General features: G+C 34.1%; 1 protein-coding gene across 1 annotated transcript; it reads right to left on the bottom strand.

Annotated features, from left to right (window-relative positions):
• Positions 1-5,860: 5,860 nt before the first annotated feature.
• Positions 5,861-9,799, bottom strand: LOC132617981 (2-methylpropanoate--CoA ligase CCL4-like). The gene is made up of 3 exons (XM_060333051.1): positions 8,711-9,799; positions 7,524-7,893; positions 5,861-6,613 (listed from the first exon to the last, which is right to left on the bottom strand). Exons 1-3 carry the CDS (start codon positions 9,740-9,742, stop codon positions 6,165-6,167), a joined length of 1,851 nt encoding a protein of 616 aa, XP_060189034.1. The 5' UTR covers positions 9,743-9,799; the 3' UTR covers positions 5,861-6,164.
• Between the last annotated feature and the right edge of the window lie 2,866 nt (positions 9,800-12,665).

The raw sequence follows: 12,665 nt of genomic DNA, 5'->3' as shown, positions 1-12,665 counted from the left end.
ATTTTTTAATATAACCATAACCAAACCAAATGTCGGTTTTTTTATTCGGTTTGGTTAAATTTTCGGTTTGGTTTTGGTTTTAACCAAAACCGTGAACAGCCCTAATAAAAAGTAAGTACTCTGTAGTCTGTTCTAGCTATTCAGCTATACTTTTTCATGGGAAAATTTAGGGCAAGTTGTCGGCCGATAATTACATTCGCCAACTAAATATATAAAAGTATAAATTTTATGTATATTATACATTAATACACAAATAATTTCATTTATTGCCTATTATTTTGATGGGCGGTTATTTATATCAATTTTTCAAAAATTCACATGCACATGATGCTTTTTGTGTCACATTTTTATGTTGTGTTTATCTATTAAACATTTTGTAAATGCTGATTATATTTCAAAAAATAGTCTTAAAAGTGACTTTATTTCAAAATCACCCTCACTAGGATCTGAAGTTTGCTTTCTTATATTATCGGCTTCTCCCACGTTTTGACGACATGAAATTTGCTTAGTATATTACATAATATCAACATTTCTTTTATAAATGCTTGTTATTTCTACCTTCAACTTAAATTAGAAAAATTGAAGTTGAAATATTATTTGAGGGATATTGATTTCAAGTAACATGATGGTTTTCACTCTAAAAAATTATTTTTTTAAAGTAAAATATATATTCAAACACAAATTCTAACTTTTTTTTTTTCAATGTTTACGTTAACTTCAACCAAATATCATTAAAACGGGTAAAACGTTGCAAGCTACAAACACATAAAACAGAAATATGTGGGCCAACTTAATTAAGACAAAAAAATCACGATGATATTAAAGATTAAGGAAAAAAAGATCTTTTTCCTAAATTCCCTTTCCTTCACCTAGCTTAAATAGCTATGTGTGTGTGTGAAGTTGAGAAGATATTCAAGTCAATTCCTACTCAAAAGCGGAAAGAAATAAAAGGAAACCTTTTTCTTTATTGGTTTTCGAGTGTTATTGGGATTTAGATCCTTTCTAGAAAAGCATTAGACCTAGTAGTATAAATACATGCTAGGTAGGATTTATTAAGTAGGACAGAACATAGAACCTAGAGTATTCAATCTTGTAACTTACTTTCTCCCTTGATATTAATAAAAGTGTCGGCCGTTCTCCGTGGACTAGGATCACATCGATCCGAACCACGTTAATTACTGTGTTTTTATCGTTCCCGCACTAACAATTGGTATCAGAGGCTTACAGGCCATGAGATCTAGGAGATGAGGAGACTATGGCATCTATGAAGTTTGAGGTAGCGAATTTTGATGGGCAAAGTAATCACTTCAACATCTGGAAGATCAAGATCATGGTGTTGTTACAGAGAGAAGGATCAGTTTATGCTTTGGACGACTCGTATCCCGAAAATACGAGAGAGGCCGAGAAGTAGAAGATTGAGATGGATGTGTTTAGTGCAATTCAATTATCCTTATCAGACAGCGTGTTATTTGAAGTCAGTACCGAGAAAACAGCTGCAAGTTTATGGAAGAAACTTAAAGATCTCTACCAGAAGAAATCAGTAACAACTAGAATATTGTTAAGGCAGCGTTTACACACCTTCAAGATGAACACAGATACAACTTTACAGGATCATCTTGATGCTTTTAATAAATTGGCTATGGATCTTATTCATGCTGATATTAATGTGGGAGATGAAGAACTGGTGTGCACTCTATTGTTTTCATTATCACCGGCGTACAAAGACGTAGTTAATTCAATGATGTACAGTAAATAGGTGGTCACGTTACATATGGTAAAACATGCATTGAATTCGGATGAATTAAGAAACCATAGCAACAATGGTGAGAAAGAGGACCTTGGTGAGGGTTTGATGGTTAGAGGTCACTCGAGCCAAACAGGGAGAGGCAAATCAGTAGCTAGGTCAAAGTGTAGGAAAAGGGTGAGTAGGAAGGATGCTGAATGTTGGGGTTGTCATCAAAAGGGTCACTTTGAGAGGGATTACCCGAATAAGAAGATTGATAAAACAACAGCCAGTGCATCTACAGTTCAGGTAGCTCAGACATCTGGAGAAGATTATGTGCTAACTGCTTCAACAGATGACATTCAGACACACAAATGGATTTTAGATTCAGCCTGTACCTTTTACATGTGCTTCAGAAAAGATTGATTTCTAGCTACGAGCAGACGAGTGGTACTGTACTTATGGGTAACAATGCAGTATGTGAAATAGCAAGCATTGGTTCAGCCCGTATAGGGTGTCATTACGGCATCATAAGAACATTGTCTAATGTTCAACATGTTCCTGATATGAAGAAGAATCTGAGCTCTTTTGGTACTCTTGATAAGCTTGGATATAAGCATGCGAGTGAAGGTAGATTTGCAAGGTGACCAAGGGTTCTCTGGTCATGTTAAAGGCCAAACTAGAGGGTGGTCTTTATGTACTTATGGGCAGCACTATTCTAGGTACTACGAATGCAGCAACCTCACAGTTATCAGATCATGACAAAGCTAAGAAGTGGCATATGAGATTAGGTCACATGATCGAGAGGGGATTGGCAATTTTGAGCAACCGAAACCTTTTGAAAGGTGAGAAGATTAGTACACTTGATTTTTGTAAGCATGTGTCCTTGGAAAGTAGAAACGGGTCAGCGTTAGCATGGGCAAGCATAAAACCGAAGAGGTACTTGACTACATTCATTCAGATTTATAGGGTCCATCTCAGGTTCCATCCAAGGGTGGAAAGAGGCATCTTTTTACTTTCATTGATGATTTTTCACACAAGATTTGGGTATACTTCTTAAAGGCTAAAAGTGATGTCTTTAAGAACTTGAAACATACTAAAGTATGATTTCGGATATAAGGTGGATCGACTAGTCTCCTAATTGTATAAGGAAAGATTTTGAAGCTGATGGATAATTACCTAAAAAGGATGCTTGGACTCCGTTGCCTTATCTGAAAAAAAAAAAAAAAAAAAAAGAAGGTATGCTTGAACTACTTTGAAAGTCACCTGATATTAATGTCATCCTGTGTAGATATGATGCTGGGATCGGATTTCATGTCATTGGAGCTCATACAGATTAAGAGGAGCTGTTAGACCGAGTAGGGGTTCATATTTATCTCTTCGAAAGGGTTGAGCACTGTGAAGTCCACCGTTTTAGCCTAAAGGAAATTTTAAGAAACTTTGTGATGAATTAACAAATGGCAAGACTGAGTGAGAAACTTCTAAAAGTGGTAGCAATGGTTAAGAAGAGCCGTCAAACTGATCATTTACCCACACTGAAAGCAATTAATAAAATAAAAAGGAGCCTGTTCATTGTTGCCTATATAGAAGCTAGCACGATGTCCATATTCTTCGGTAACTTGGGTTCTTGATTATGTTCGAGGGAAACTCGGAATTGAATATGTCATCCAACAATTGTTGGAAATACAATTTATGAGATATTCTTTGTACTTTTGCAGTAATAGTTCTGGTGCTCTAAGGAGGAGTGCCTTTCTGTGCTTGCATTTACTTCTTTATGAAAATGTAAAAGACTCAGATTTTACCTTTTGAATTTTTTTAGATTTTAAAATAATGTTATATACTATTGATATGCAGGACTTCGTTCATATGGTGATGGATACAATACTGAAGGGGATTGACATTTTCGAAAATCTGAAGATCGATGGGAGAATGTATCACCTGCTAACCGTACAAGATCCATAACAGAGTCTTTTGTTCTAAAACATTGTAGATAATATTTAACCATTAGCATGTGCGAATTTCCTTTTCAATCTACCTCGTGTTTGAGAGAAATGCGCCTGACTCGATTAGTGCCACTATAACTTGAACATGCTATGCAAAATTATGCCTAATAATATGTTAAAGCTGTGTTGTTAGCTGATGTTCCCGACGTACAACTTACTGATGCATTCACAGCGTACAACTTACTGATTAGCACGGGTCATACACCCCTAGTCAGGGGCGGAGCCACATAGGGCCGAGGGGGTTCACCCCCTTCGACGGAAAAAAAGCACTGTTTATACATGGTTAAAATTATTTTTTATGTGTATATAGTAAATATTGAACCCCTTTGGCTTTTTCGTATGTTTACTTTTTTATATTTTGAACCCCTTTAGTGAATATCCTAGCTCCGCCACTGCCCCTAGTATATAGCTAAGATGATGGTATTCTCCCTCCTCCTGTTTTCTTGGATTAAGGATAGCATATTCTAACAGTTTTAAGCTATAGTGCATCATAAGTTTAAGGAATATAGATATGTAAAGATTACAAACATGGCCACTCTTTTCGTTTTAATAATGTGACGTAATATGAAAGGGTACATAATTTTGATTGATTTTTTTTTTTTTTTTTAAGAACTTGTGATCTTCAATATATCATAATAATATATATGTGAATATTATTGGGGGGAGTGCGAACAAGCTCCATACTGCATTGGTAGCTAAAAAGAAAACGAAACTACATTTAAGATGTAGTGACGCTCTTCTGGTGTGGGGCTTCTAGGAAAATCGTGTTGACTTAGCCCAAAGCAGACAATATCACACCATGTTAAGAGTATTTTTAAGCTACTTTAACTCAAGGTATCAAAATCAATGGTTCAACGAGACAAATATGAACATGACGAAGTGATGGCGTATGCCCGCCTTAGTGTCTTTGCCCGTCTATGGGCCGATTTACTATCTTTACCCGTAGCTTTTAAGACATATAGGAAAAAAAAAGTGAGTTTTTTGGTGACCATAAATACTCAGTTGATGTGGGTGATATACAATTAATCTTCATATAAACACATGAGGTGATGGGTGTGAACTTAGTTCGAGGGTAGATCATTGGTGTACGAACAAAGTTTACATTGGTAGCTGAAAAGAATAAAAAAGCTACATATAATGCATATGACACTCGTAATGGTACAAGATCTTTTGTGAAATCCGTGAGGATTTGGTCAAAGCAGACAAGATTATATCATGTTAAGAATATCTCGGAACTGCTTTATCCCACATATACATATAAACATATGTAAAAAAGAAAAAGTAAAATGACAATTGATATTGCAGATTAGACACTCGAGAATATTAACCGGATATGTATAATGAGTATTTATTAAATTATTTTTAAATTATACAAATATCATTCGTTTGTAATGAATTAATAAAGAAAAAATGTCACGAAAAGCTAAAGAAGGAGTAACAAAAACTAAATATTAGAAAACTCCTCCTAGATAGAGTCTTGAGAATATGCGTTGAATGTTTCAAAATCTTTCACATTCTTGTATTTGGACAATTTCCTCTTCAGTATGAGTCACTCCAAATACTGTGACCAACCGCAAAATCTTTATTGCGTGTGATTCAAATTGAATTGAATTAGGTAAAATACTTTTTATGTGTTAAAGCAAGATAATTGATGACATTATCACGATATATATGCAGGGACCATGAATATCACGCTGGAAAGTTACATGCCAAACTTGCACAAACTTGGTCATGTTCGTAGAATTAATGTGGTTGCATTGTTTACCGATTTTTATCCCATCACAACACAGATTCAGAATTTGAAATTAATGAATTTCTGCAGGGACCTCGAATTAATACTACAATAATAACTGAGTTTACAATCAAATATTTATAGATTTCATACAGGATCCGGGCAGAAACTTCTATGTTCACAAAAACTTATAATCGGGCTTCTAAATCCGCGTCTATGTATAATTTTACAATTAAAAATATAGATATTTCAATATGTCAAACTTGCAGATTTGGGAAGAACAAATCAAGTATAGAAAGAAAACAAGACAAAGAAAAAAGTACTTAAAAACACAAGATAGACATGATCTAGAACCCTCAACTTTAGTGTAGAGGTGCACCGACTAACTATTGCGCTGTAGGATTAGTTGACCAAGCACACATATTTATTTCAGTAGTTTTGAAGAGATACAACATTATTATACATGATCTAACGTAGAGAATTAACATGGGTGCATGTAACTCCACCTTCGGATATGCCTCAATCTCCCAGTTTATTTATACATGATACATACAAATATATTGAAACACACATTAATTAACAATATTTATTTTAATATTTAAATTCTTAGCCACGTTTGAACTCGTGGCTAAGAATTGAACGTCGAAACTCTTTCTAACCATCCGTTATTCAAGACCAACTGAACTCGATTAATTTGGATTCCTGCCTACATCAGTGACTTGGCTTTGTCTCTGAGTAAATACTTTTGAATCTTTCCGGTAGCAGTCTTTGGAAGCTCTTCTTCGATAACAACCGTTCTTGGCACCATGTAAAGCGGCAAATTCTCTTTGCAAAACTCCCTCAATTCCTTCTCTGTCACCTTCTGTGCATCAATTTTCAAGCTGACAAACGCACAAGGTGTCTCGCCCCAAAAAGTGTCCGGACGTGCCACTACCGCAGCCTCGTTCACCAGCGGGTGCTTGTACAAAATTGACTCAACTTCCACACTGCTTATGTTCTCCCCACCACAAATTATGACATCTTTCAATCTGTCCTTCACTTCTAAGTATCCATCTGAGTGCATTACTCCAACATCTCCTGTGTAGAACCATCCATCATTCTTCATGCATTTTGAGGTTCCTTCAGGGTCTTTAAGGTACCCTAGCATCACACTACCTGTTGGAAATAAACTTTAGATGAAAATTCACTACTAAAAAATCAGGAATTAGTCGACAGACAAATTCTGTAGCTAAGTAGCAAAATTCGTCGCTAATCCTATTTACTGATAGAATAACAAAAAAGTTTGCTAGTTACGAACAATTTAGCGACAGACTGGCTATGAAGTTCGTACCTAATTCTAGTTTTCTGCAGTGATTATCAAGAAACAGGACCCTGAAGCATATCTGAATTTATGAGATTGAATGAAATTTTCAGTGTTGCTGCTATTGATTTTCCGCTTTATGAAGTGTCTTTAGTCTACTTAATCTTGAACTTTAGTGGACCGCTTCTAATTAATTCGGACCAAACATTTTATGATAACAAATAGTCAAATACTCCATCCCTTTGAATATACGTGACCCTATTTTTGTCCCCTACAAATGTTTTTCTTTTTTGTTAAATTTGGAGACAATTTATATTAAACTTTTTCATTTTACCCTTATTCAATAACAAGCTTTTAATTATAGTCACATAAGCAGGGGCGAAGCTAGACGCTTAGTTATACGTTCAGCAGAACCCATTAATTTTGGCCCAAATTATCCGTATATTTATATATTGAAAATTTACTAAACCCATATATATATATATATATATTATACTAGCACTTGGGGTAACTATCCTAGAATTTAGAAACCATATGATTCAACTCCTAACCCGCCTTTATTGACAAATATTAGTGTATGTTTCAAGTATGCTATTAAATGTTTAATACTATAAGTTTCAAAAGATTTTCTTTCTTAAACTTCATTCTCAATCAAATAAGATCACATAAAATGAAACAGATGTAACAACACTCAATTATCAATATAATTGATTCTGATCTCCACCTTAACGACAAAAAATAAGACTGATCATATTCGTTGCGTACCTCCTCTCAAAACGATTTCTCCAATAGCCATTCCATTTCTCTCCACGCCGATGCCAGTTTCAGGGTCTACTACATCAACTTCAGTGAATCCAACCATCCTAACACCTTGTCTTGACTTGAGTGTTGCTTTTTCTGAATTTGTCAAATGATTCCATTCTTGTTTCCATGCACATGTCACTGCTGGCCCTCCTGTCTCTGTCAATCCATAACCATGACTTACTACAAACCCCAAAGATTCTGTCCGGCCGAGGACGGCGGCTGGTGGCGGTGCTCCGGCGGTTAGTAGGTAGACAGGGGAATCAAGGGGTTTCCTTTTTGGATAGGTTGATAACATGTTGAGCACTACTGGTGCACCACACATGTGAGTTACCTGTTGACAGAATCAATCAAATTACTTAAAAGATAATTACGGATAACCCTATCTAATGTTATTAGTTGATAATTTGGAATAAATGGGAAGTAACTTGATATAACATACTAAATTACACCGATCCTGTAAAAATCATTATAATATATTGCTATATATAACTTAAGTCTAATGTTTAATAACGTATTGAAGAAAGAAATGAAAACTTTTGAAATTTGGGATTTATAATTTTGAAAATAATAGGGATTATTGCTACAACGGGTAAATATGACCCATGATGTAAAAATATGTACAATGTTGATGGATATAACTTAAATATCAAGCCTCTTTCCTATTTTTGCCATATTTTTAAAAAAATTCTGAAGACACTAGTTTCCTTTTAGTCCGTCCTAAAAAGAATAACATTTTTTTTATAATTTCCTTTTTACCCTTAATAAAATGATTTGTAGCCATAAAAATGTTTATATATGTCATGTTTAGACTACATATTTTAAAAGTTTTTCCTTAATTTTTTTTTTTTGAATTTCATGTCCGGTCAAATATTTTCACATAAATTGCATGTAACGGCATTTTTTAAAATGAATTAAGCTGGTAAACCAGATGGTCACATCATTCACCATTATATCATCTCAGACAAATATATTTTATTCGAGTCTCATTCTCACCACCCGCAATATATAAAAAAAGATTCCATACTTGACCCACAAAAGAAGCAAGCACACGAGAAGGAAGGCAGATTGAAGACATAATAAGTGATTAAAACTTAAAAGTGTATTTTGCTCTAACATCTTAAACTTTTATATAAACTGATCAACGTTACCTTGCGTTGGTGAATAGCTTCATATATTGTAGCAGCATCATGACTACGACGAAGACACACATTTGTTCCACCAACAGCAGCCATAGCCCAACAAAATCCCCAACCATTAGCATGAAACATCGGCAACGTCCACAAGTACACCGGTTGCTTCGGCACACACCAATCAATTAACCCCATGATGCTCATAATAAACGCACTTCTGTGACTGTGTAGTACGCCCTTAGGGGCGTACGTAGTCCCAGAAGTGTAGTTCAGTGTCATGGGGTCCCACTCGCTCTCAGGAGCAACCCATTGGAAAAATTCATCTCCTTTTTCAACAACGTTCTCGTAACAATTAATAAACTCATTTTTCATATTCAAAGATATATGACTATTATTTTCTTCTATGAGGATTAATTTCGGACGTTGTATATTAGGTGGAAAGAGAGAAATCGCCTCGAGGACTAACGAACTCGCTTGGTAGTCCACAAATATGAGCTTTGATTCGCCATGCCTGAGCAAAATAGAGAGGGTACGTGGATCGAGGCGAAAATTTATGTTGTTGAGGATGGCGCCCGACATTGGCACGGCGAATTGAAGCTCGTACATTGCTGGAATATTGGGGGCTAAAACGGAAACAACGTCACCTTTTTTTATACCAAGTGATGAAATTGAAGAGGCCAATTTTTTGCACCTAGTGTAAGTTTGTGACCATGTGTAACTTGTCTCATTGTACACAATTGACGTGCAATTTCCATAAACTACGGAAGCTCTTTCCAAAAATTCCAAAGGGGAAAACGGGCACGAATTTGCCGGTCCTTTGGATTTTTTCTTGGTGGTGCTCCCGTTTTCTTTGAAAATTTCTGGAGGAATGACAGGATTCAAGGTTAGCGAAGATCGGATGGTACATTTCTTTAATTTATTTACTTCAAAAGGAGTTCTTGATTTAGAGAGGTGAAATTCTGAAGGGTTGGAATGTATGCTAAGGGATGATAAGTTGCAAAAACGAAGACATGGTTTTTCTACTGTGCAAATTGGTTTTAACATAGCCATAATGTGATGTGGTTTGGTTTTTCTTTCTTTCTTCGTATGGGATATATATCTAACAAGTGATGGAGAAGTTGAGCATATATACTAAAATTAAATGCTGAAGGTACTAGCATTAATTTGTCTTTATTAGACGGTCCAACATGTCTTAAAGTTTTCTACACACTCCTCAGAGAAGTTTTTTTTGTACTAGTTTTATCCTCTATTTTTGCTTGGAGTGAAATAAATATCCCTCTATCAGGAGACAATCAAATTCAGTTTTTGTAGATGTAAGCACCATATTTTATTACTTACTAGCTTTGGCCTTCTTCATCTTTCTTTCTCTGTTCGTTCTTCTCGAGTTAATGGTCAAAATCACACCAGAAGTATCACTTTTTCGTGAGTTTCTTATCCGAACTATCAGAGCTGTGAGTTTTCTACCTGAACTATTACCAACTGTTTGTCAAAATACACCTCAACTATTAGTCGTTCACTTTCCCTACCTATATCGTTCAGGTAAGAAAGGTGAAAAACTAATAGTTTATTACGTATACATAATTAGTGAATTTTTCGTGTATTTACCTTTTAAATTTTTTGAACCCCTAGACGAAAATTCTGGCTCTGTCACTGTCCCAAACCCGTAACTTATTTATGTTACTGAGTTAACAGTTTATTACATATACATAATTAGTGAATTTGTCAACATATATACCGTATACGTAATGTAAGCCAACGTTATTGAATTTTATCGCACTCGTACCATATGCACTGCGTCAGCCCGTGTCTTGACCAAGTACCCTCATATTTACCTTTTCAACAAATATTCACATAACCCAACAAGAAAACAGAACAATGTCCACAAAAATAATTCTACCACCAGACACCTCTTAACTCTTCACTCACTGACAAAAAAAAAAAAAAAAAACTTCTTGTTTCTTATTTTCACTCTTAAATTTGTCCAAGGCAGAATCAAAGAGAGGAAGACTGAACCTTGATATATCTCTGGACAATATATTTTTATTACCACGAGATATATTAGCAGGTGCCGATCATGTGATTGGGCTGAAATTTGGAATGGGTGCAAAATGCATATTGTCGTTTAAAATTTAATCTCTTTGCGTTCAATTTCAAAGGTTCTTAATATTATATTCACTATATTTCTAGAATTATAGATGCCAACCTACTATTTATGAGTACTACTTTATTGACTTTTATTTTTTAATAATTTATGTTCCGTGTTAAAAATATTGAATTATGATGAATTGTATATCGCAATGCAACCCTCATTGCGCGTGAATGGATTAGCTCGAGGAGTTATTAGAAGGATAAAAGTCACGAGACCAATATCAACATGAATTGACTAATCGATCATGCATTTCGTTTTCTTTTACTCCTTTAAATCTTTATTTGTCTTAATTAAATGAACATTGCATATTTAAATGAATTTAATTTATGTGCTCTCATATGAAGGTTGAGAATTTCTTTTCAAGGTTTCATGAACACTCAGATTAGTTTATTGTTTGCGTGCCTTACAGATAGAAAGAGAAGAAATATATAAGACCCTACTTCACTTGTCAACTTTCGAATAGTTCGAAATTTTAAAATAAGAATATTTTTTAAAATATGGTCTAAAATAACCTATGAGTATTTGAGTGATTATAAATTATCCTATTAAAGACAAATTAGGTACTTATTAATAGCAAGATATCAATCTTTTTAGATGGCTAGAAAATAAATAGTGTTACATAATTTTTGTAACTTTTTTGTGTTTCTATTCAACTTTCCATGTGCGGTATGGGTGGATAATAAAATTAAAGTGTGTAAGTAACTTCTCGATATAAATTTAGGAGGCAAAATATGTACTTCCTAATTTAGCGGTTGTATGACATTGAGTTCTAATTTCGCACTCAACTATTTATCACTTCGAAAAAACTTTTCAAATTTGTCCATTCACTATTCGTAATTGCTTAAATTTTCCACCTTTTATACTTTCTTAATTTAATAAACTATCTAATATTTGCCCTAATCATTAAGATAGCTCCAATATGAAATACGTGAATTCCACGTGTTCAAACTTTTCAATTCATATTTATCCTTAACTTTGATTGATATTTAAAATTGTAATAATTTGTTTGGAGTCCTCTTAGGGAGCAAGGGGAAAATCAAGATTTTTGCCTAATGACGAGGGTAAGATTAGATCAAAACCTAAATGGAAGAAATGCTTTTTAATTTCGAATAGTAGATGATAAACAAATTCAATTTTAGTTCTTATAATTTCTTTGCAAGGGTTTAAGTTACATATATATTGACGGCGTAATGGGTTTATTATACTATTAGCATGAACTTGTCTGTCAGATTAGTTATTATTTATTTTAAGTTATCAGTCAACACTAAATTAAATAAACTTATTTGTGTAATATCTTTCACATAACCTGATTGTATATACATGTTTACACTGTACATGCATAAAGCTTAAAATTCTTCAAGTTCATTTGGTTGGTTGGTTAAGGGATTCCCAAGATAAAATTATCGGATTATTTTGTCTCGTATTTTATATAATTTTTTATTTCCGATTTGTTATACTAGCTCCTCCTCCTTCTATTTCTACATCCAAAATTCTGCTTGTATTGCTCATACGGTCATACCAATAGGAATTCAGCCATTATGGCGTAAAAATGTTGATTCATAGGGATAAAAAGAGGCAAAAAATTGAAGAAAAAAAAATCATTGGATTCATCGATCGGCAAAAAAGGAAATAAGAAAGGTTTCGTAGTTACTATAAATGAAAATTTAGGAACTACTGAAGGAGTAAATAACCCAAAACAATACCTACCAATTCACCAACTAAGATATTTTTTAAATAATAAAAGGACACCATAATTTATTTATTTTCATAATTTTAAGAAAAATAAGGTTAAAATAAAAATTAAAAGTTTGTTTATGTCAATTT

Source organism: Lycium barbarum, chromosome 11 (assembly GCF_019175385.1).
Source record: "Lycium barbarum isolate Lr01 chromosome 11, ASM1917538v2, whole genome shotgun sequence".
NCBI classification, from domain to species: domain Eukaryota; kingdom Viridiplantae; phylum Streptophyta; class Magnoliopsida; order Solanales; family Solanaceae; genus Lycium; species Lycium barbarum.
This window is presented reverse-complemented; position numbering and strand designations above follow the sequence as displayed.